Source organism: Balaenoptera physalus (genome assembly GCF_965194825.1).
Source record: "Balaenoptera physalus genome assembly, chromosome: 1".
In the NCBI taxonomy this organism is placed as follows: Eukaryota; Metazoa; Chordata; class Mammalia; order Artiodactyla; family Balaenopteridae; genus Balaenoptera; species Balaenoptera physalus.
Genome location: NC_138882.1, coordinates 92,813,821 through 92,837,552, shown reverse-complemented (window position 1 = coordinate 92,837,552; position 23,732 = coordinate 92,813,821). Strand labels below are relative to the sequence as shown.

At 36.3% G+C, this 23,732-nt stretch overlaps 1 protein-coding gene across 4 annotated transcripts in view; it reads left to right on the top strand.

Annotated features, from left to right (window-relative positions):
• Positions 1–23,732, top strand: part of MAN1A2 (mannosidase alpha class 1A member 2) — a 182,467-nt gene that overhangs the window by 144,681 nt on the left and 14,054 nt on the right. For 2 of the 4 annotated variants that reach the window (XM_082458799.1, XM_082458796.1), the window contains one exon: positions 46–317. The exons of the other annotated variants lie outside the window; for them this stretch is intronic. In XM_082458799.1, coding sequence (XP_082314925.1) covers positions 46–196 — 151 coding nt within the window. In that variant the 3' untranslated portion in view covers positions 197–317. Of the gene's footprint in view, positions 1–45; positions 318–23,732 lie in introns of those variants that run through there. 4 annotated transcript variants of the gene reach the window in all.

Sequence of the window (23,732 nt, the reverse complement as noted above, 5' to 3'; positions counted from 1 at the left end):
CTCACAAGGACCAACGATCCCACTTATGTGTCTCACTGCCTCCAGTGTTGATAAACAGGTGACTTGCAGAAGTAGCTGGCACCTTCTGCCATGGGGCTATACATGTCTGGCCCTGGAATTGGAGAAATTGATGAGGAGCTCCAACAGGAACTGCAGAAATTGCAGGTCTGGCAGCTGCCCCACACCTCCGAGGTGAACCAGGTAATCACTGACAACATGCATAACTTTAACAGCACGTGGCAACCCTGCACTGCCCCTCAGAGCATTATGGCTCCTGCTTTACTTCAGCCTCCACATCACAAGCGTATTTTTTTGTAGCCAACCCTAACCCAGAATCATACAGAGAAAGTAATTCTGACAAATATAGTTCCAGCTTAGCTATGCTGACAAAGTATACAATCACCACAGGATACAGGTCCCTCCAGATAGTGAAAAATATTATAACCTACTTTGTATCATATAGTATACAGTATTTGTATATAAAAGAGATCATTTAAAAAGTATTATAAAGCTATACTAATTAAAAGGGTTTAGTAGTAGTACTAGAATAAATGGAACAGTGGAACAGGATACAGTTTGGAAATAGGCCCACTTATATGTGGAAATGTTATCTTTGAAAAATGGCAGTTCAGATGATTGAGGAAAAATTAAATAATTTAATAAAGGAAGTTAGAAAAATTATCCATTAGAAAAAAAATAAAACTGGATTCCTGTAAATACTAAAACTGATCTTATAGAACATAGCTTTAACTATTATAAATGACATAAAATCCTGAAAAAATTTGGAAGTTTTTTTTCCTCCCAACTCTGTGGGTGAAGATGGCATGACACAAAACCCAGAAACCACAGAAGAAAAAGATTAAAATTTTTAACTACAGAAAAATGGACATCTGTAAGAAAAAAAAAAAGAACATTAAACAAAGTAAGACAGATGACACACTGGGAAAATATATTTGCAATACATTTGATAGTCAATGGGTAAATTTTCTTAAAATGTGAAATTATTAAGGAATAAGTATTAAGTTAAAATAAGTAAAGGCAGTTCACTGCAAAATACAGATGGAAAATACCATAAATACATGAAAAATAAATATTTGACCCACTCATAAAGAAATGAAATAAAACTTATAATCAAATACCATGTTTCACTATCAGATTACTTAAGATTTTAAAAGTTTTCAATCCGGCGTTAACAAGGATGTATGGATCCAGTCACTTATAAACACTGGAAGTGAGAATGTGTGTTGTTTGATGTGAGTGGTGAAATCTGAAAAAGAATCTGTTGAAACATTAAGAGCACATTAATTTTGCTTCAGTAATCCTACTTCTAGAAGTTATCCTACAGGTATACTTCCCCAAATGAGAAAGATGGATAAAGAAGATTGCTCCTTACTTCCATATTGTTTATATTCTTTGCTCTTATACTGAATAATTAAGATTAAGTGCTGCATGTACCTTTTTAGTCACATCTCCTGTTACACCACTTTCCCCATGCATTTATTTGATCCATACCTGCCTACTGTACATTTTCACTTATGTGTTTTTACTCTTCCTTTCCCTTCTGCATGAAATTTATCATTCCTTTTTTTAATCTCTTACAAAATCCTATTACTCTGTCAAGGTCTAGCTCAAATATCACTATCTCTGTGAGTCCTCTCCAACAGTAAGACAGAATTAAGCCATTTTTAAGTATACTTAACAATACTGCCTTTGTTCTGATAGTCTATGTGAAATATTAATATCCTCACTGCTTAGTTTCATGTTTGGGATACAGTATACATACATTCAACAGATGTTTGTTGAACTGTACAGAATTAACAGCATAGCCCTTGTCACGTTAAAATTAGTCATATAAACATCTATCTCCTCTGTCTTGTGTAGGTCCTCAGAAATCAAGGCTAATGTGGTTGTTTTTAATATAGATATTTTTTAAAGTATAAAAACAGTATATGGATATAGCAAAATGAATTAAGTAGTATGGAACAGAAAAAATGAAAAATAAAAGTTTCTCTGTATTCCACATCTAGTTTCCCTTCCCAAAGATAACTACAGTTGACCCTGAGGTCAACTGCGCAGATCCACTTATATACAGATTATTTTCAATAAATATATTGGAAAGTTATTGGAGATTTGTGACAATTAGAAAAAACTTGCAGGTGAACCGCGTGGTCTAGAAATATTGAAAGAATTAAGGGAAAAGTCAGGCACATCATGAATTCATAAAATATATGTACATCCTGGTCCATTTTACCATTTACTGCCATAAAATATACACAAATCTATTATTAAAAGTTACAATTTCTCAAAACTTACACAAACACTTAGACTATAGATGGCGACATTTGCATCCAGTGATTCGAGTATATGCTTAAAATTCCTAGTGGTGGACCAGTCCCTCCCATCAGGAAACTTACACAAGCCTCCTAGATAGCCTCATCCACCAGAGGGCAGACAGCAGAAGCAAGAACTACAGTCCTGCAGCCTGTGGAACAAAAACCACATTCACAGAAAGATGGACAAGATGAAAAGGCAGAGGGCTATATACCAGCTGAAGGAACAAGATAAAACCCCAGAAAAACAACTAAATGAAATGGAGATAGGCAACCTTCCAGAAAAAGAATTCAGAATAATGATAGTGAAGATGATCCAGGACCTCGGAAAAAGAATGGAGGCAAAGATCGAGAAGCTGCAAGAAAGGTTTAACAAAGACCTAGAAGAATTAAAGAACAAACAAACAGAGATGAACAATACAATAACTGAAATGAAAACTACACTAGAAGGAATCAATAGCAGAATAACTGAGGCAGAAGAACGGATAAGTGACCTGGAAGACAGAATGGTGGAATTCACTGTCACGGAACAGAATAAAGAAAAAAGAATGAAAAAAAATGAAGACAGCCTAAGAGACCTCTGGGACAACATTAAACGCAGCAACATTCACATTATAGGGGTCCCAGAAAGAGAACAGAGAGAGAAAGGACCAGAGAAAATATTTGAAGAGATTATAGTCGAAAACTTCCCTAACATGGGAAAGGAAATAGCCACCAAAGTCCAGGAAGCACAGCGAGTCCCATACAGGATAAACCCAAGGAGAAACATGCCGCGACACATAGTAATCAAATTGGCAAAAATTAAAGACAAAGAAAAATTATTGAAAGCAGCAAGGGAAAAATGACAAATAACATACAAAGGAACTCCCATAAGGTTAACAGCTGATTTCTCAGCAGAAACTCTACAAGCCAGAAGGGAGTGGCATGATATACTTAAAGTGATGAAAGGGAAGAACCTACAACCAAGATTACTCTACCTGGCAAGGATCTCATTCAGATTCGATGGAGAAATCAAAAGCTTTACAGACAAGCAAAAGCTAAGAGAACTCAGCACCACCAAACCAGCTCTACAACAAATGCTAAAGGAACTTCTCTAAGTGGGAAACACAAGAGAAGAAAAGGACCTACAAAAACAAACCCAAAACAATTAAGAACATAAATGGTCATAGGAACATACATATCGATAATTACCTTAAACGTGAATGGATTAAATGCTCCAACCAAAAGACACAGGCTTGCTGAATGGATACAAAAACAAGACCCATATATATGCTGTCTACAAGAGACCCACTTCAGACCTAGGGACGCATACAGACTGAAAGTGAGGGGATTGAAAAAGATCTTCCATGCAAATGGAAATCAAAAGAAAGCTGGAGTAGCAATGCTCATATCAGATAAAATAGACTTTAAAATAATGTTACAAGAGACAGGGAAGGACATAATGATCAAGGGATCAATCCAAGAAGAAGATACAACAATTATAAATATATATGCACCCAACATAGGAGCACCTCAATACATAAGGCGACTGCTAACAGCTATAAGAGAGGAAATTGACAGTAACATAATAATAGTGGGGGACTTTAACACCTCACTTACACAAATGGACAGATCATCCAAAATGAAAATAAGGAAACAGAAGCTTTAAATGACACAATAGACCAGATAGATTTAATCGATATTTATAGGACATCCCATCCAAAAACAGCAGATTACACTTTCTTCTCAAGTGCGCATGGAACATTCTCCAGGATAGATCATATCTTGGGTCACAAATCAAGCCTCAGTAAATTTAAGAAAATTGAAATCATATCAAGCATCTTTTCTGATAACAACGCTATGAGATTAGAAATGAATCACAGGGAAAAAAACGTAAAAAACACAAACACATGGAGGCTAAACAATATGTTACTAAAATAACCGAGAGATCACTGAAGAAATCAAAGAGGAAATCAAAAAATACCTAGAGACAAATGACAATGAAAACACGATGATCCAACACCTATGGGATGCAGCAAAAGCAGTGCTAAGAGGGAAGTCTGTAGCTATACAAGCCTACCTCAAGAAACAAGAAAAATCTCAAACAATCTAACCTTACACCTAAAGGAACTGAAGAAAGAAGAACAAACAAAACCCGAAGTTAGCAGAAGGAAAGAAATCATAAAGATCAGATCAGAAATGAATGAAATAGAAACAAAGAAAACAATAGCAAAGATCAATAAAACTAAAAGCTGGTTCTTTGAGAAGATAAACAAAATTGATAAACCATTACCAGACTAATCAAGAAAAAGAGGGAGAGGACTCAAATCAATAAAATTAGAAATGAAAAAGGAGAAGTTACAACAGACACCACAGAAATACAAAGCATCCTAAGAGACTACTACAAGCAACTCTATGCCAATAAAATGGACAACCTGGAAGAAATGGAAAAATTCTTAGAAAGGTATAACCTTCCAAGACTGAACCAGGAGAAACAGAAAATATGAACAGACCAATCACAAGTAACGAAATTGAAACTGTGTTTAAAAATCTTCCAACAAACAAAAGTCCAGGACCAGATGGCTTCACAGGGGAATTCTATCAAACACTTAGAGAAGAGCTAACACCCATCCTTCTCAAACTCATCCAAAAAATTACAGAGGAAGGAACAGTCCCAAACTCATTCTATGAGGCCATCATCACCCTGATACCAAAACCAGACAAAGATACTACAAAAAAAGAAAATTACAGACCAATATCACTGATGAATATAGATGCAAAATTCCTCAACAAAATACCAGCAAACAGAATCCAACAACACATTAAAAGGATCATACACCATGTCCAAGTGGGATTTATCCCAAGGATGCAAGGATTCTTCAATATACACAAATCAATCAATGTGATACACCATATTAACAAATTGAAGAATAAAAACCCTATAATCATCTCAATAGATGCAGCAAAAGCTTCTGACAAAATTCAACACCCATTTATGATAAAAACTCTCCAGAAAGTGGGCATAGAGGGAACCTACCTCAACATAATAAAGGCCATATACGACAAACCCACAGTAAACATCATTCACAATGGTGAAAAACTGAAAGCATTTCCTCTAAGATCAGGAACAAGACAAGGATGTCCACTCTCGCCACTATTGTTCAACATAGTTTTGGAAGTCATAGCCATAGCAATCAGAGAAGAAAAAGACATAAAAGGAATAGAAATTGGAAACGAAGAAGTAAAACTGTCACTGTTTGCAGATGACGTGATACTATGCATAGAGGATCCTAAAAATGCCACCAGAAAACTACTAGAGCTAATCAATGAATTTGGTAAAGTTGCAGGATACAAAATTAATGCACAGAAATCTCTTGCATTCCTATACACTAATGATGAAAAATCTGAAAGAGAAATTATGGAAACACTCCCATTTACCACTGCAACAAAAAGAATAAAGTACCTAGGAATAAACCTTCCTAGGGAGACAAAAGACCTGTATGCAGAAAACTGTAAGACACTGATGAAAGAAATTAAAGATGATACCATCAGATGGAGAGATATACTGTGTTCTTGGAAGAATCGATATTGTGAAAATGATTATACTACCCAAAGCAATCTACAGATTGAATGCAATCCCTATCAAATTACCAATGGTATTTTTTATGGAACTAGAACAAATCATCTTAAAATTTGTATGGAGACACAAAAGACCCCGAATAGCCAAAGCAGTCTTGAGGGAAAAAAACAGAGCTATAGGAATCTGACTCCCTGACTTCAGACATTACTACAAAGCTACAGTAATCAAGACAATATGGTACTGGCACAAAAACAGAAACATAGATCAATGGAACAAGATAGAAAGCCCAGAGATAAACCCACACACTTAGGGTCAACTAATCTATGACAAAGGGGGCAAGGATATACAATAGAGGAAAGATTGTCTCTTCAATAAGTGGTGCTGGGAAAACTGGACAGCTACATGTAAAAGAATGAAATTAGAACACTCCCTGACGCCAAACACAAAAATAAACTCAAAATGGATTAGAGACCTAAATGTAAGGCTGGACACTATAAAACTCTTAGAGGAAAACATAGGAAGAACACTCTTTGACATAAATCACAGCAAGATCTTTTTTGATCCACCTCCTAGAGTAATGGAAATAAAAAAAAGAAACAAATGGGTCCTAATGAAACGTCAAAGCTTTTTTTGCACAGCAAAGGAAATCATAAACAAGATGAAAAGACAACCCTCAGAATGGGAGAAAACATTTGCAAACAAATCAATGGATAAAGGATTAATTTCCAAAATATATAAACAGCTCATGCAGCTCAATATTAAAGAAACAGACAACCCAGTTCAAAAATGGGCAGAAGACCTAAATAGACATCTCTCCAAAGAAGACATACAGATGGCCAAGAAGCACATGAAAAGCTGCTCAACATCACTAATTATTAGAGAAATGCAAATCAAAACTACAATGAGGTATCACCTCACACCAGTTAGAATGGGCATCATCAGAAAATCTACAAACAACAAATGCTGGAGAGGGTGTGGAGAAATGGGAACCCTCTTGCACTGTTGGTGGGAATGTAAATTGATACAGCCACTATGGAGAATAGTATGGAGGTTCCTTAAAAATAGAATTACCATATGATCCAGCAATCCCACTACTGGGCATATACCCAGAGAAAACCATAATTCGAAAGGACACATGCACCCCAATGTTCATTGCAGCACTATTTACAATAACCAGGTCATGGAAGCAACATAAATGCCCATCGACAGACGAATGGATAAAGAAGTTGTGGTACATATATACAATGGAATATTACTTAGCCATAAAAAGGAACGATATTTGGTCATTTGTTGAGACATGGATGGATCTAGAGACTGTCATACAGAGTGAAGTAAGTCAGAAAGAGTAAAACAAATATCGTATATTAACGCATGTCTGTGGAACCTAGAAAAATGGTACAGATGAACCAGTTTGCAGGGCAGAAGTTGAGACACAGATGTAGAGTACAAACGTATGGACACCAAGGGGGGAAAGCCGTGGGGGGTGGAGATGGTGGTGTGATGAATTGGGCGATTGGGATTGACATGTATACACTGATGTGTATAAAATTGATGACTAATAAGAACCTACTGTATAAAAAAGTAAAATAAAATTCCAAAATTAAAAAAAATGCCTAGTGATGCTAATCATCTCCGTGTGAGCAGTTCATCTCTCTAGTAAATTGCGTTATCAAGAAAAAAGTGGTCTCTCACAGTTTTTAAGTATATTTTTCATCATGTTTAGTGTAATGCTGTAAATCTTGAATAGCACCATGGGACCCCTACAAAGTGCCACTAGTGATGCTGGACATGTTCCTAAGAAACAGAGAAAAGTCATGACGTTGACATTTCAAGAAAAAGTTGAATTGCTTGATATGTACCGTAGATTGAGGTCTGCAGCTGGGTTTTCTCACGACTGCATGATAGATGAATCCAGTGTTAAGGACGAGTGTGGAAAAAAAAAAAAAGAAATTCATGACGCCATCACTGCAGCTACACCAGCAGGCACAAAAACTTTGCACTTTTTGCAAAATACCTTTTAATCTTGTATTGAAAATGCAGCTTTTTATGTGAGTGCAGGATTGCTATAAGAAGCATTCCTTTAGACTCTAATATGATTTGAGAAAAAGCGAAGTCAGTATATGACAACTTAAAGCATAAGGAAGGTGAAGGATTTAATGCCTGTAAAGAATGGTTTGCTAATTTTAGAAAGAGACTTGGCTTAAAAAATGTCACGATAACACAACAGGAGAAGCAGCTACTGCTGACCAAGAGGCAGCAGAGGAGTTCCCAGACACCATTAAAAAAATCGTTGAGGAGAAAGAATATCTGCCTAAACAGGTTTTAATGCAGACAAAAGTACCCTCTTCTGGAAAAAAAATGCCACAGAGGACATTTATTAGTAAAGAATAGAAGTAAGCACCAGGATTTAAGGCAGGAAGGGATAGGCTAACTCTACTGTTTTGTGCAAATGCAGTTGGGTTTATCGTAAGAACTGCCCTTATCTCCAAAGCTGCTAATTAACCCTTGAGCCTTGAGGGGAAAAGACAAACACCAGCAGTACGTCTTTTGGTTGTGTTATACAATAAGAAGGCCTGGAGGAGAACCCTTTTTCTGAATTTGTTCCATCATTGCTTTGTCCCTGAAGTCAGGAAGTACCTTGCCAGTAAGAGACTGCCTTTTAGGAAAGCAGCGGGGGAGGGGGGTGGTGGTGTGAAGAAGTGGGAGATTGGGATTGACATATGTACACTAATATGTATAAAATGGATAACTAATAAGAACCTGCTGTATAAAAAAATAGGTAAAATAAAATTCAAAAAAAAAAAAAAAGACTGCGTTTTAGAGTTCTTTCATGATTGGACAATGACCCTGGCACCCTAGAACCCCAGAGTTCAGCACCAAAGGCGTCAAAGTGGCCTACTTGCCTCCAAACACAACATCTTTAATTCAGCCTCTAGATCAGGGGGTCATAAGGACCTTTAAGCCTCATTTCACACAGTATTCTATGGAAAAGGCTGTTAGCGCTGTGGAAGAGAACCGCAACAGAGAAAACATCATGAAAGTCTGGAAGGATTACACCACTGAATATGCCATCGTTATTAAAGAAAAAGCCATTAAATTCTTGTTGGAGGAAACTGTGTCCAGATGTTGTACATAACTTCACAGGATTTACAACAGAACCAGTCAAGGAAATCATGAAAGAGATTGTGGATATGGAAAAACAGGGAGGAGGCGAAGGGTTTCAAGATACGGATCTTGGAGGAATTTAAGAGCTATTAGACACCACACCAGAGGAATTAACAAAAGATGAGCGCTTCCAAACCAGTGGCAGATGATGAGGAAGAAGACATGGAAGAAGCAGTGCCAGAAAACAGATGGACCTTAGACAATCTGGCAGGAGGGTTCCGATTATTCAAGACTGCTTTTGACTTCTTTTATGACATGGACCTTCTATGATATGGGCACTGAAACTAAAGCAAACAGTGGAGGAAGGACTGGAACCACATAGAAACATTTTTGGAGAAATGAAAAAGCGAAAAAGTCAGAATTTATGATGTGTTTCCGTAAAGCTATACTGAGTGCTTCTGCCTCTCCTACCTCCCGTTCCACCTCTGAGACAGCGAGACCAACCTCCTCTCTTCCGCTTCCTCCTCAGCCTACTCAACATGAAGATGATGAGGATGGAGACCTTTCTGATGGTGGTCCACTTAATGATTAGATCATCATGTTGTACAGTTAATAAACTTATCTGTTGTGCATGTGTGTGAGTGTCTCCGTGTGAAAATCTAATAACTATACGGCAAGAACTGTATGGAATGAAATGTTTTTGTGTCATCATCATCGTTTAAGTATTCATCGTGTAGAACATCATGTGCAAGACTTGTACTGTATTCCCACCAGCAGTACACAAGGGTTTCCTTTTCTCCACATCTTCAACAACACTTGTTATCTCTTGTCTTTTTGATAATAGTCTTTGAAACAGGTGTGAGGTGGTAGCTCATTGTGGTTTTGATTTGCATTTCCCTGATGATTAGTAATTTTGAACATCTTTACATGTATCAGCTGTTGGCCATTTGTGTGTCTTTTTGGGAAAATGTTCAATTTCTCTGCCCATTTTTTAATTGGGTTGTTTGGTTTTTAGCTATTGAGTTGTGTTTGTTCTTTATATATTTTGGATATTAACCCCTGTCAGATATATGATTTGCAGCTATTTTCTCCCATTCTTTAGGTTGCCTGTTCATTTTTTGGATTGTTTCTTTTGCTGTGCAGAAGCTTTTTAGTTTGATGTAGTTCCACTTATTTATTTTTGCCTTTGTTGCTTGTGCTTTTGGTGTCATATCCAAAAAATCGTTGCCAAGACCCATGTCAAGGAGCTCTTTCTCTGTTTTCTTCTAGGAGTTTTACAGTTTCAGGTCTTAAGTAGCTTCTGATTGTATCACTTTATCATTTCTAACTGTATTTTTTAAAGCATTCCTGATTATCCTATATAAAATTTCAGTTTGTCCCCTTATTCCCTCATTTTCTCTTACTTTAATTTTCGCCATAGCACCTTTCTCCTAACATACTGTATAATTTCCTTAGGCATATAAGAATATATGCCTTAGAATACAAACTCCACAAGGGTGGTGATATTTGTATATTTTAGTTATTGTTCTATCCCCAGCATCAGTGGTGGAGCCACACATAGTTGTTTCAGTATTAAATATTTGTGGAGTAAAGGATTGAATCATTTGATTCTGAGAGAGAGCTGAAAAACAGCAATTTTATAAGATCTTACAAAAATGGGAGTGGGAAGGAGAAGAGAATAATAGAACTATTTTATTTCCTGCTTGAGGCTCAGGGCTTGAACTCAGAATTCAGTTAGTGCTAGAATATAGCTAATAATGAGCGGGTCAAGAAATTAATAAAGCAAGAAGGAAAGGCACAAGGCAAGATGTGAAAAGTGGAGGAGTCAGGGCAGTTGATCTGTTTTCAGTAGAGAGTCAAAGGTTCAGATGCCCACATGAAGGAGAAAAGCAGAAACAGTACAAACTGCTGATAGAAGTCAGAAAATTGGTAAACCTAGGGCAGTGGTTCTTAAACTTGAGCATGCATCAGAATCACCTGGAAAGCTTCTTAAAACAGATTGCTGAGCTCCATTGCCAAAGTTTCTGATTAGAAGGTCTAGAGTGGGGTCTGAGAATTTTCATTTGTAACAAGTTCCCAAGTGATGCTGTTGCTGCTGGTCTGGAGGATCACACTTTGAGACCACTGACACCTGTGACTCAGTAAACCACTTATGGAAGCAATTAGGGATCAAGGAATTACCTATACTGACAAGGAATAGCTAGTATACCATGAGGTCAGGTGGGCAAATCATGGCTATATTTATGTGGTCCAGTCTCCTCAAATGGTATACTGAAGGTATACCATATTTTTTAATCCCTCTTAGGACTTACCACAGTGTCACTGCAATCCACATATTAGACACTAGGGGACACACACACAGAGTGAATTTCACTTGTGCTGTTTAATATAAGCATTTTTTGCAGTTTGCAAGCTGTGTACTTTGAAATATCCTTGCCAGTTTTCTTTTGCTACAGTAGAGGGAGCTACAATTCAAATTGTACTTATGTAGCAGTAACACATAATAAGATTATTTTCGTTTTCCATCATTCTTTTTTTCTTAACTTTAAAAATTGACATATATACACTATTGATACTGTGTATGAAATAGATAACTAATGAGAACCTACTGCATAGCACAGGGAAATCTACTCAGTGTTCTGTGGTGACCTAAATGAGAAGGAAATCCAAAAAAGAGGGGATATATGTATATGTATAGCTGATTCACTTTGCTGTACAGCAGAAACGAACACAACATTGTAAAGCACCTATACGCCAATAAAAAATAAATAAATAAAATTAAAATTGGCTTTATTAAAGTATTCTAAGTGTACAGTTCATTGTATTTTGGCAAATATATAAGCCTGGGTAACTACAGCCACAGGTAATATGGAATATTTCCATCCTCATCTTGCAGTGAGTTCCACCCCAACCCTGAACACATAGCTGCTTTGTGTTACTATAGGTTACCTGTTCTAGAATTTCATATAATTATGCACTTTTTTTTGTTTGGCATTCTTTTCAGCATAATTTTTTTTAGATCAGTCAGTGTTGTTGCATGTATCAGTAGTTCATTCCTTTCTCTTGATAGTATTCTGTTGTATGGCTATACCACATTTTCTTTATTCATTCACTTTTTGGTGGTTCATTAGTCGTACGCTTTTGAAAGGAATCTAGAAAAAAAAGGAATTATGTTTGTTTACCATTTGACTACATATCAGTGTCTTGCTCTTAGGTTTTTCTATCTAGGAATTTTAAAATTTCTCCCTTTAAAGTAACTAATGCCATCTATTTTGCTGTTACCAAATAATTACTATCAAATAATTTGCTATTAAATAAAATTCTAAATGTTTTTAATCTTGGTGCTTCTTAAAGCAGAGATGGCAAATATAGAACTGTAGGAGGTAAAATTTGTGGCAACAATCTTCCTCTCAAAACTCAAGTAAATATTGTTGACTGAAGTTTTTTGTTCTAAGCTTGTCCTGGTTTTCAAAAAATTCCAGTGAGACTTCTGTTTCTCCCTTTGCAAGCAATTTACGCATGTTTTTCTTGATATTTAGCTAAGTTGGCTAATTAGATACTTTTTCTAGGGGAATATTTTAATATTATAAGAAAGCTAGTAATATACAAATAGAGTAACAGATTTGTGAAAAATTACCAAAAATGTTAATTGTAGCATCTAGAAAATGAGTGTATATGGGTTTCGCTGTAAAATTCTTTCCAAGTTTCTGTAGGTTTGAAAGTTTTACAATAAAATATTGAGGTGGGAGGAAGGAGGAAAAGAGCCAGTAAATTGTTATCCAGGAGACAGATATTATTGCTGATGTTGTTATCATATCCTATAGTAGTTCCAATTCTTCTTTTTATAGCTACTGTTATCTTCCTTTGCCTGTAAAGTTATTCTCAATATAAGCAAATGAATGTACAGTTAGCCAGCTACCAGACTGTTAAAGCTAATTCCCTAGTGAACAAGGTTTTGAAGTAGGTTCAAAGACAGTTGTGATAATGGTTTTGTCAACAAAGCATCAAGAGTAGTATGATTCAAGTTTGTCATCAAAAGTGTCTAAGTAATGTATTTGTGAGAGAGGAAGAATCAATGAGATAGATTATTGGGGTAAGGATTGTTAGACAGGAAAAAATAGTTCAAGAGGGAAGACTCAAAAAAACAAAGCCACTATTCTCTTCCATTTATCTTTTTTTAAAATCTTTTATCTTATCTGTAATTGTATCCTAAAGTTAACTTTCTACCATGAGAGGGCTATTTTTCCAGCTGGATGAGAAAAGAGCATTAAATCTCCTGTTCTCTGCTATTCTCTGCTCACTTACCCCTGAAGCCTGGTTTATAGACTAAGTCAAGTCAAAAGTATTTATTAAGGAGCTGTTCTCATCTCAGAATTGTGCTATTTGAGAATTAAAGTGTATGAAACATATACTCTACTCATGAGCTTGCAATGTAGTTAAGAAAGCTCTTACTTCTGGTCATGGGCAAACTCAGTACAAAGTATATATATAGTGCTAAAGAGAATATAAATGTTTTGGAAATTCAGAGAAAGGAACTTTGGCGTGAGCTAGAGTAGTTATGAAAAAAGATTGAAATGATGCTAAGTGATACATAAGATGTAAATAGGTGATATAAAGCAGAAAGTCACTTCATGAAAAGAGGGACCCAGCTTGAGAAAATAAATGCTACCTTTCTTTAAAAATACGGTAAGAAAAGTATCCTGACTAAAGAATATTCAGTAGAAGTAATGGGAGATAGGATTCTAGAATCAAAATCAGGGAAACAACAATATGGATGAACATTGAGGACATTATGGGAAGTGAAATAAGCCAGTCACAAAAAGACAAATACTGTTATGATTCCACTTACATGAAGTATCTATAATCAGATTCATAGAAAAAGAAAGTAAAAGGTGGTTATCAGGGGCTGGGGGAGGAGAAAAAGAGAAGTTGTTGTTTAAAGGATGTAGAGTTTCAGTTTTGCAAGATGAAAAAGTTTTGGAGATATGTTTCACAATAATGTGAATATACATAACACCACTGAATTTTAAAATGGTTAAGATGGTAAATTTTATGTTTTGTGTTTTTGCCACAATAAAAAACTAGAGAATCAATGGCATGCTACAAAGGGAATTATAAGATAAAATGCCAAAGCATCTGTACTTTAACTCCAACCCCTATAGCTTACCCTGGAATGTAGTGACAGGAAAACAAATATGACTGAGAGGGCCCCAAAGGGAGAAAAGTAACTTGTTATTTTAAATGATTGCAAGGATCCAAAGAAATTACACATCAAGGTACTACAACAAATGTGATTTTGTAATCAATATTAATGTTCTTTCAGGAATGATAGAGAGAAACACAACAAAATAGATATATAATTTTAAAGAAGGGAAAAGTTGGATTGAGAAAAATAAAGATAGATGAACTTAATGTCCATTTTCACAAAATTCTAGAAAGTCATGGTATGAAGTCTTTAGAGAAGAATCAGTGATCATGAAGAGCCAGAAAGGGTTCCTAAGAACAAGTTCTTGCTGGATAAACTCTAATGATCTTTTTGAATCGGGTTAATAATAGAGGGTAAGGGATTCCATGAATATAGTTACATAGTGTTCAGCAAATCATTTGACAAAGTATTTCAAAATGGAAGAGTTGGTCTTTTGCTTCCTCCAAGCTGAAATACCAGGGATCATATTTACCATTCCTCTTGAAACAAACAGATAAACTGTGTTTGAAACAATGGTTTCAAAACACTGGACAAGAGGCAATGAAGGACTGTAATCTCTGAGAGATGGGACACAAGCCAGGTGAACCCTGTGTTTGCCTCAGCTTGCTGTCTTGATAGAGTTTCCAGTCCACTGCACAGGAAGGGGGACCTGAGGCAGAGTGCAACAGATTCCTTGAGGAGATGGAGCTGTGATTCCAAGGAAACTAAGATAGCTAGTGTTCACAGGAGAGTACTAGAGAGGAGAGAGCTGCACAGAGATCCCAGGAAAACCCCCTGGAGTGTTCAGCAGAATGAAGGAACTACCTGAATTGAGGGAAGGGCTCATCTGTGAGGGATTAAAGGGAACAGTTTATGGTAATCACATAGGACCAGGAATAGTGTCTGGTTTCAGTAGCCTGACTGGAAAAACTCCTAATTTATGATGCACCAAGTAGAGTACTCAGGAAAGTCCTGCCTCAGTAGAGGTGGATAATCTACAAAAATATCTAGCAACCAACAAGGTAAAATTCATAATGTCTGGCATCCACTCAAAGATATCATGTATGCAAAGAAGCAGGAAAACATGACCTATCATGAAAATAATCAATTGAAACTAACTTTGAACTCATATAGATGTTAGAATTCGCAGGCAACATTAAAACAGTTATTATAACTATATTCTATACATTCAAAACGTTAAGTAGAGACATGGAAGATACAAAAACCCAAATAAAACTTCTAGAAATGAAAACTGCAGTGTCTGAATTGGAAAATAAATATACCAAATAGGATTAATAGCAGATTAGACGTTGCAGAAGAGAAGGTTAGTGAACTAGAAACATAGCAATAGAAATTCAAATGAAACAAAGGCAAAAAATAGAATCTTATAAAAATGAAAAGAGCATCAGTGAACTATGTAACAACTGCACGTAGCTTAAAATATATGAACCTGGAGTCTCTGAAGGAGAGGACAGAAATATGGATGAAAAAAAAATTGGCCACACTCTTTCCAAGCTTGATGTAAACACCATACTCACAGATCCAAGAAGCTGAATAAACTTCAAGGACAAGAAACGTGAAGAATACTTCGCCCAAGGCACACTGTACTGAAACTGCTCAAAGATAGTGATAAAGAAAAAAATCGTAAAAGCAACCAGAGGGAAATCACATGTTAGGCAAAAAGGAGCAAATATAAGAATGACATCAGAGTTTTCATTGGAAACAAGACTAATATCCCTCTGAACATAACTATAAAATAGCTAAACAAGATTTTTTACAAATCAGATCTACAACATATTAGTTAATACATCATGACCCAAATGGGTTTATTCCATGTATGGAGGCTTGATTTAACATTGGAAAAATCAATCAGTGAACTGTAAAAGAAAAACCATATGATCACCTCAATAGACACAAAAATCATTTGACAAAATCCAACATCCATTCCTGGTAAAACTCTTAGCAAACAAAAAACGGAAAGGAACTTCCTTAACCTGAAAAAGGCCGTATATGAAGAACATATATCTAGCATCATACTGAAAAACTAAAATCCTCCTAAGTTCCTCTCAGGTCAGAAACAAGACACGGATGTCTGTTCACTTCACTTCTATTTAGCCTTGTATTGGAGGTTCTCCAGTGCAGCCAGACAAGAAAAAGAAATAAAAGACATCCAGATTAGAAAGAAAGAAGTAAGCTACCTTTTTTTTGTTGTTGTAGAGGATAATTGTTCTCTATGAAAATCCTATGGAGTTTCTCAAAAAGTTACTAGAACTAATTGAATTTAGCAGGGTTACAGATAGAAGATTAATATATTAGAGTCAATTGTATATACTAGCAGTGAGCTATCAGAAATTGAAACAAAAAATTGCAACTTATAAATATTGAAATATTTAGGGATAAATCTTGCCAAAACACATAAAAGACCTGTACACTGAAAACTAAAAATCATTGCTGAGAGAAATTAAAGACCTAAATAAATGGAGAGACTCACTTTGTTTATGGTTCTGAGAATTCAGTATTGTTAATTCTCCCTCAATTGTTCTATAGTTACGCAATCCCGGTCAAAATCCCTGGAGGCTTTTTTGGGTAGAAATTAATAAGCTCTTTCTAAATTTCATATGAGAATGTAAAGAACCTGGAATAACCAAAACAAGTTTGAAAAAGAACAAAGTTGAAAGCCTAATACTATGTGATTTCAAGACTTATTATAAAGCTATCATAATCAAAACACTGTGGTATTGGTGTAATAGATAATAATAATTGATAGCCAAGTATATGAAAAAAATGGGGGGGAATTGATTTTTGACAAAGGTACAAAGAGATGCAATGCAATGCAATGAGAAAAGATAGGCTTTTCAACAAAAGGTGCTACAATAATTAGATTTCTGTATGCATATACAAAAATCAACTCAAAACGGATTATAGACCTAAATTTAAAACCTAAAAATATACAACTTTTAATAGAAAACATAGGAGAAAATCTTTGTGACCTTTGGCTAGGCAAAGATTTCTTAGATATTATACCAAGCATAATCCATAAAAGAACAAATTGATCAATTGGTCTAAAATTTAAAAACATAAGCTCTTTGGAATAAACGTATGGACACCAAGAGGGGAAAGTGGCGGGGGGTGGTGGTGGTGTGATGAATTGGGAGATTGGGATTGACATGTATACACTGATGTGTATAAAATGGATGACTAATAAGGAAATAAATAAATAAATAAACATTAAAAAAGATAAGCTCTTTGAAAGACATTTGAAAGGAAATGAAGTAAAATGATGAAAAGTCAAGTCACAGACTGGAATCTTTGCAAAGTGTATATCTGATAAAAGACTTGTTTCTAGGTTATATAATAAATTCTCAAAACTCAAGAATAAGATAATATGCAACCAGTTTAAAACCAGGCAAAAGAGTTAACAGACACGTCACATATCTTCAGAGAAGAAGGAAGGATGACAAATAAGCTCATGAAAAAGTGCTCAACATCATTAGCATAAATTAAAGCTACAATGCGATACCACTACACACCTATTAGAATGTCAGAATTTACCCACACCTGAAGATATGTCTCTTTAATTTCTGGAGTTTGGACTTTTTGTGTGGAGATAAAATGCATGGAGCATCTTAAAATTCTGAGGAGAAAGTCAAGAAGGTCATGGAGAGTCTGATTACTGGGGAAGAAATTAGAAATAAAATCTCCTGCCTTTACAAATGTAGCAGAGAAAGAAAACATTTTTATTGTTGAATAAGCATTAAACCAGTTTCCATCACAGGCAGATTGCAAAGACAGAAAGAAATCTTACCTTTCTATATAACCAGGCAGATACATCAGTTACATACATGTTCTGAAGATAAATGATAATTTATCCTTCTGTAAAAGTACAGTTGACTCTTTTTTTTTCTTTTCTTTCTTTCTTTTTTATTTCTTTATTTTTGGCTGTGTTGGGTCTTTGTTGCTGCATGCGGGCTTTCTCTAGTTGTGGCGAACAGGGGCTACTCTTCACTGCAGTGCGTGGGCTACTCATTGTGGTGGCTTGTTGCGGAGCATGGGCTCTAGGTGCATAGGCTTCAGTAGTTATGGCTCGCGGGCTCTAGAGAACAGGCTCAGTAGTTGTGGCACACGGGCTTAGTTGTTCTGCAGCATGTGGGATCTTCCCGGACCAGGGCTCGAACCTGTGTCCCCTGCATTGGCAGGCGGATTCTTAACCACTGTGCCACCAGGGAAGCCCTACAGTTGACTCTTGAGCAACACAGGTTTGAACTGCATGAATTCACTTATACGTGGATATTTATCAATAGTAAATATTGGTTTGGCCAAAAAGTTCTTTTGGTTTTTAAGTAAAAATAAAAGACAGTTTTCATTTTCACCAAGAAATTTATTGAACAACGTATTCACTGTTTTGTTCTACTACCTTCTGCCATTTTTCAGGCAGCTTCATAATTCCATCTTCCCAAAACTTTTTATCTTTTTTTGAGCAAAGAACTATTCCAGGTGCCTTTTACAGTCTTCCAGGGAATTGAAATTTTTTTCATTAAGAGAATTTGTAAAGACCAAAATAAATGGACATTGGAAGGTGCAATGTCTGGTGAGTATGACGGATGAATCAGAACTTCCCAGCCAAGCTGTAACAGTTTTTGCCTGGTCATCAAAGAAATATGCAGTCTTGGGTTATCATGATGGAAGATTATGCGTTTTCTGTAGACTAATTCTGGATGCTTTTCATCAAGTGCTGCTTTCAGTTGGTCTAATTGGGAGCAGTACTTGTTGGAATTAATCATTTGGTTTTCCGGAAGGAGCTCATAATAGAGCTCCCTTCCAATCCCACCATATACACAACATCACCTTCTTTGGATGAAGGCTGGCCTTTGGTGTGGTTGGTGGTGGTTCACTTCATTTGCCCCATGATCTCTTCCATTCCACATTACTGTACAGTATCCACTTTTCGTCATCCATCACAATTTGTTTTAAAGACGGAACATTTTCGTGACGTTTAAGTAGAGAATCAAATGTGGAAATGTGGTCAAGAAGTGTTTTTTCGCTTAACTTATGTGGAACCCAGACGTCAAAGTGATTAACATAACCAAGCTGGTGTAAATGATTTTCAGCACTTGATTTGGCTATTTTGAGTATGTTGGCTATCTCCCGCGTGGTATAACGTTGATTGTTATATCTCAATTAACGTCTCGATTTGATTGTTATCAACTTCAACTGGTCCACCCGACTGTGGAGCCTCGTCCAGCAAGAAATCTCCAACATGAAACTTCACAAACCGTTTTTGACATGTTTGATCCGTCACAGCACCTTCTCCATACACTGCACAAATCTTTTTCTGCATTTCAGTTGCGTTTTTACCTTTCTTGAAATAATAAAGCATATGCCGAAAACGTTGCTTTTTTCTTCAATCTTCAGTATAAAAATGGCTACACAAAATTCACCAATTTTGACGTTGTTTTTTTTTTTTTAAATGCACGCTGATATGACAGCTGTCACAATACAATCTAACAAAATTGTTTTGAATGAAGTTAAAGACAACTAAGCGCTCCTAGAGCCATATTATGGAAAAATCCGAACAACCTTTTTGGCCAATCCAGTACTACAGTAGTACGCAGTCCGAGGTTGGTTGAATCCATGGATGCGGAGGAACTAGGAGTACAGAGGACCCGGGGATACTGTACTCGAATTAACCCCTACGTAGTTTAGGGATCAGGGGTACTTTCTTGACAACACCATTTGCTATACATAGTACATTCTAAATTCACATGGTGATTGGGGTGGCTGTCTGTGTTAATTGCCTTTATCCAGTGGAAAAGTAATACTTCTGTATTTATGACAAAGGGGTAATCAGAGCTTGGAGAAAGGTACCTAAGCTAACCTCCCACAGTGACAGAGAGATTGGGGTGCTATCTTCCTTGATGTTTATATTTCAAAGGCATGGCTCCCAGGCCTTTTAAGAAAAACATTCCTGGATTGTAAAGCTGACAAGAGGTTTACGAAGCTTTTAAAAAGATTTTACATACATATCAAAGGGACAGTTAGAAGTTTTCTCAAGGCAGTGACCTAAGAATAGGGAAAAAAGGATAAGGTCTTTTGGCACCAGGAAAAATTTAATATTTTTTCATTAATCTTTAAAAACCCAGAGATCTGACAGTGTTATACCGCTGAATTAACTAACCTTTGTTACCATCTACCTCTGGGCTTTTTGTTATGTGAGATAACCCCAACTGTTTATGTATTGATAGTTTAGGTATCCTCTATCCTATAAGAAAGTCATCCTAAATTATTTGACCCCTAAAAGCAGAGGAAGATGAATTTTCCCCAGCCCCCTTATGTTTCACGACAAAGCCTAAACCATTGAAGCATACCAGAAATGTTCTGCCTCCTTCAGTTTATCTTTTAAAAAATGCATGTGAATCCACAATACACCCACATTTGTTTCAATATTTTTTCTTCCCCACCCTTTCCCGCCAAAAAACAACTTTAAGATTTGAGAAAAGATGTGGGGAAAGGCAGAGAGGGGCAGATCTTTTGGAGAGGTTAATAATTGTATATTTTAATACATCATCTTTTAGAATATAATTTCCACTGAGTGTCTTTAATTTGATTTCTAACCAGTCTATTCTAAGACATTATTTAAACATTAGGAGTATAAATGAAATGGAAGGTTTAAGTAAATTATTTTTCAAACAATCTGAGGTTTTATTATGAGTTACTTGCAGTCCCTAATGCAAGCCTTTAGCATTGTAACATCTATCCATAATACCCTGGACATTGCCACTGCTAGTTGTGAAAAAGAATAGACATGTCGGCAAAGCTCATTTGATAAACATAAAGGATTAAGTAAAGAACATATTAGCTTGGTAGTTGGTTCTTTTAGCCTTACCATTTCTCCATAGACACTTAAATGTTTCTCCTCAGATTTTGTTGACTGTTCTTTCTGTAAAACCTTCCTATTTGGTGGTTACCGCCAACACGTATGTTGAGATGACTTCTGTAACCATCACCTCCTCTGAATGTCTTGTCTTTGTAGATAAGAGAAAGATAAAAGAGATGTATGTGAGCAGCATTTAAAAATAGCTCTAAAAAGTCAGCAGGACATCCAGTAAAACTGAAGTACTAAATAGCACCTTTTTATATACTTACAGGCCTTTGTCAATGCCATTTGTCATCTATTATCTCTAACTTTGAACTATAGTTTTAAAAAATCCTTATTAGAGGAAAAAACATCTAGTAGTCTGATAGCTAATTTAGTTTAGACTTTCCTCAACTTTCACAGCAAAGATCACACTTCTCCAATTGTTCTATTTTTAAAATTCAAGCTAAAAATCTTAAATTTAAGTCAGTAGTAGTGTACCATGTCCTTGACATGAATTGTTTAGCTATATTACTGTACTTTTAAACATTTATTTTGTTATAAATTTTAAAATATATCTGTATATCTATAGTCTAGCCTCTGCTCTCTAGGGATTATTTGACTCTCCAAGAAGTAGTTAGTTTTATTCCAAACCCCTACTTAAGGTCCAGAGGTGTCCTAAGGAGGGTAGACATGGAAGTTGTATTAGTTTCCTAGGGCTGCCATAACAAATTACCACAAACTTGGTGGTATTACAGAAATTCTATTCTCTCACAGCTCTGGAGGCCAGAAGTCTGAAATCATTTTCTTCTGAAGGTGTTCCTTGGATGGTGGGAGCTTAACTTCAGTCTTCGCCTCTGCCTTCACATGACGTTCGTCCCTATATGTCTCTGGGTCCAAATCTCTCTCTCCTTTCTCTTGTAAAGGTAGAAGTCGTTGGATTTAGGGCCCATCCTAAATCCAGGATGATTTCCTCTTGAGATCCTTGACTAATTATATCCCCAAAGACCCTATTTCCAAATAAAGTCACATTCTGAGGCTCCAGATGGACATGAATTGGGGGGTGTGGGGACTGTTCAACCCACTACAGTAGTATTAAGATTATTTTTTAAATGATTGTTTAAAAATAATAATACCACTTTCTGTTATCTAAAACTTACACAATCACTATCTTATTGATTTTTATAACTTGTTGTGTTTATGTGAGGTACTTCTATAGCATCCCCAATGGAAAGGAATCATTTTGCAGGAAACTGCATTTTCTCTCTATTCCTTCACTTACTCCTCTCCCAAGTAGTGATGAGATTAGAGTGAGCCTGATACATTAGCCCACATTTAACCAAGAGACCTGGAACTGCACACAACGTAGCTCTCCTGGACATATTTGTGCCCAGAACACAAAGAGCTTGTGCTTCTGATCTCCATACCGTAAGCTGACCCAGCAGAGTCTCTTGCTATGTCCATCCAAGTCTTTTTTCAGTGCTAGCTTCTTTGCCTGTAACCTGGTGAATAAATCAGTCAAGCAGAGCTCAAGGTCTAGGATCAAAGTGAAATTAGAAGCACTGTCACTCTCCATTCCAGCTTTACCAGTTACAAAGTTGATAAGCAACCCTCCTTTACCCCAGTGCTGTGTTTTTACTCTGTCATCCAGAACTATAACAGTAAGCAGAAAAGATATTAATGTGCCTATTTTTAAAATAAAGTAAGTTTAGCTAAAATATTGTAAAGGGATTCTTCACCAAAGCCTAGTAAGGCCCAGCCATTGCTAAGATCAAGAGTTAGAACCCAGATTTCCTGACTCTGTATAGCTGTTTCTTTAGGCTTACTTTGATGACCCCCTAATAGAATTCAGATTAGAATTTGCCCAATTATAGTATATAATATTCTTACCTATAATGGTAAGAATCATTTTGTAGACTATCATTTTTAATTTCTAAGTTACCACTGTGGCCTGCAGTGTTTATGGAAAGGTATAAACATATGCCTTCATATAAACAATGCTGTTACCTATTGGACTTCTCTGGTGGCTCAGTAGTTAAGAATTTGCCTGCCAATGCGGGGGACATGGGTTCGAGCCCTGGCCCGGGGAGATCCCATATGCCACAGAGCAACTGAGCCTGCGCTCTAGAGCCCGCAAGCCACAACTACTAGAGCCCATGCGCTGCAACTACTGAGCACGCATGCTGCAACTATTGAAGCCCGCACACCTAGAGCCCGTGCTCCACAAAAAGAGAAGCCACTGCAATGAGAAGCCCACACACCGCAACAAAGAGTAGCCCCCGCTTGCCACAACCAGAGAAAGCCCGTGCACATCAACAAAGACCCAATGCAGCCAAAAAAACCCGAAAAAACAGTGCTATTACCTATTAAGAGAGACTAATTATTAAACCTCCTGTAAATCCATAATGTTTCTGAAACCTTTATTTAAGTTTGCAGTACCTTCTACAAGAACTGCAAAAACTAATGTGTTAGGAGTATGTGAAAGTCCTTGCTGTGTCCAAATAATGTACTTTACTTGTTCCTTCAGTGTTTATTAATAAATATAGATTAATTAATTTCTAGTTATACTATGAGGTCTCTAAGCTGCCAAAACATATGACTGATATTATATCTGATTTTTAAAAGAAGGTCTCTAAAGAATTCTGAATTGGTTTGTTTTATGCCATTTTACAGTTTGTTGTTTTATGTGTTTCAGGCAGG